Source organism: Monopterus albus, unplaced genomic scaffold (assembly GCF_001952655.1).
Source record: "Monopterus albus unplaced genomic scaffold, M_albus_1.0 scaffold460.1, whole genome shotgun sequence".
In the NCBI taxonomy this organism is placed as follows: domain Eukaryota; kingdom Metazoa; phylum Chordata; class Actinopteri; order Synbranchiformes; family Synbranchidae; genus Monopterus; species Monopterus albus.
Window position 1 is genome coordinate 69,874 of NW_018128340.1, and position 1,641 is coordinate 71,514.

At 49.5% G+C, this 1,641-nt stretch overlaps 1 protein-coding gene across 1 annotated transcript in view; it reads right to left on the reverse strand.

Annotated features, from left to right (window-relative positions):
- The window catches only part of LOC109952430 (ephrin type-B receptor 4-like), a gene marked incomplete at its 5' end in the record, with an annotated part of 20,232 nt that overhangs the window by 6,523 nt on the left and 12,068 nt on the right, over positions 1-1,641 (reverse strand). Inside the window, 5 exon segments of the mRNA XM_020587500.1 lie at positions 21-117; positions 812-977; positions 1,063-1,190; positions 1,328-1,532; positions 1,629-1,641. Coding sequence (XP_020443156.1) covers positions 21-117; positions 812-977; positions 1,063-1,190; positions 1,328-1,532; positions 1,629-1,641 — 609 coding nt within the window.

Sequence of the window (1,641 nt, forward strand, 5' to 3'; positions counted from 1 at the left end):
ACCCTCTTTCTCTCGCTTACCGGTAACAGTACACAGCGACTATCGCCACGGCGATGAGCAGCAGTATCCCCATGGCGACGAGCACTCCTGTCAGCAGCAGCTGAGAGTGACCCCCCCCTACGAGAGCAAACACGTAGATAAACACAAACTGTTGACTTTATAACGACGGTCTGTCTCTGTCGTGGGTTTTATCCAGATCAGCTTCAGGCCACAGTCACAGAGCAAGTTTACGTTTTATCTTCTTTTTTAAAACTTTCCTCCTACTGACATAAAAAAACTATTAAAATGTGTGAAAAATAAAAATAGATGTTATTCAAATATAAAAAGAAAGAAGAGGGAAAACTAAGTACAACCTAAAAGGACGAGTCTGTATTATCTGTATAAACAGGAGAACGTACACAAACAGTTTTAGCACCTTTTCAGGAAACTGTTGAAGAACCTTTTGTAAAAAGGGGAAACGTTGTGTTCAGCCCATGTTATTAAAGACACACAACGCTACCATCAGCTTGGCTCCTGTACATCAGGGTGATGCACTGCTGCTGTATACCGTTTGCATGATGTCACATATGACATTGTACATATAAGTAACACATGACCTACAGCGTAGCGCGACCTGACGGCTGCCCAGACGCACTGTCGGACTCTTAGTACAAATACCTAACATGGTATAGAGGGAATGTGCACCGTCTTTCTCTCTCTGTCTGTGAATTTACCAGGATTCAGTTTCACTAAGGTCAGAAATCCAAGAGAGCGACAGTCAATCACCCCCTCAACATTACACACCGGAATCAGATGTGTTCCGGACTCGTACCATCAGGTTTGGTGCTGAAGCTGACTGGCGCGCTGAACAAGCCGTATCCAGCCTGCGAGCGAACACGGACCTGCACCTGGTACTGCACCGCCCGCTGCAGCCCCGTCAGCACCACCGAAGAAGACCTGGTGGAAACGTACTGCCACTGACCCGCCTCCTCACCATCCTGAGGAGGATGACATCAGTAATTACATCACAGCCCACGGCTCAGGCCTGTGTGTGTGTGTGTGTGTGTGCGCGCGCGTCTGTACCCTGGGGCTGTAGCGGAGCTGGTAGTCCAGGATGTGGTACTGGTTCTGCAGAACTGGGACATTCCACTCCAAAGACAGACTGGTCTCTGAGGCCGCTGCCCTCCTCACTCCGGACACTGGAGGAGGAACTACACACAAACCAACAACAACAGTTCATGTGTACTGTCCTGGTAGTAAAACGTCTGTGGAGATATCAGGTCCTTTCAGGTGGACTTCAGTGGAACCAGTTTAGACTGAAAGGCATGATGGGAAATGTATTTTGTACCATCTCTGCTGGTGGTGATATTGACCCTGTCAGAGGCTGGTTCTGACTGGCTGAGCGAAGAGACGCCATTGAGTGATTGGACGGTGAAGATGTACTTGGTTTGTGGGTGGAGCCCCCAGACGACGACCCGCCGCTGTGTCAGCCCTCGCTGCGCCGGCCGGTACAGAACGCTGTCATCACATGCAGAACAGGAGTTGACCAGTCCCTGAAGAGGAGACAGAAGGGGGCGGAGTCAGGACACAGGAGACTGGACTAACTTCTACTAATAATCTAACTGGACTAACTGGTGTCACTGGTGTACCTTGGCTGTGGTA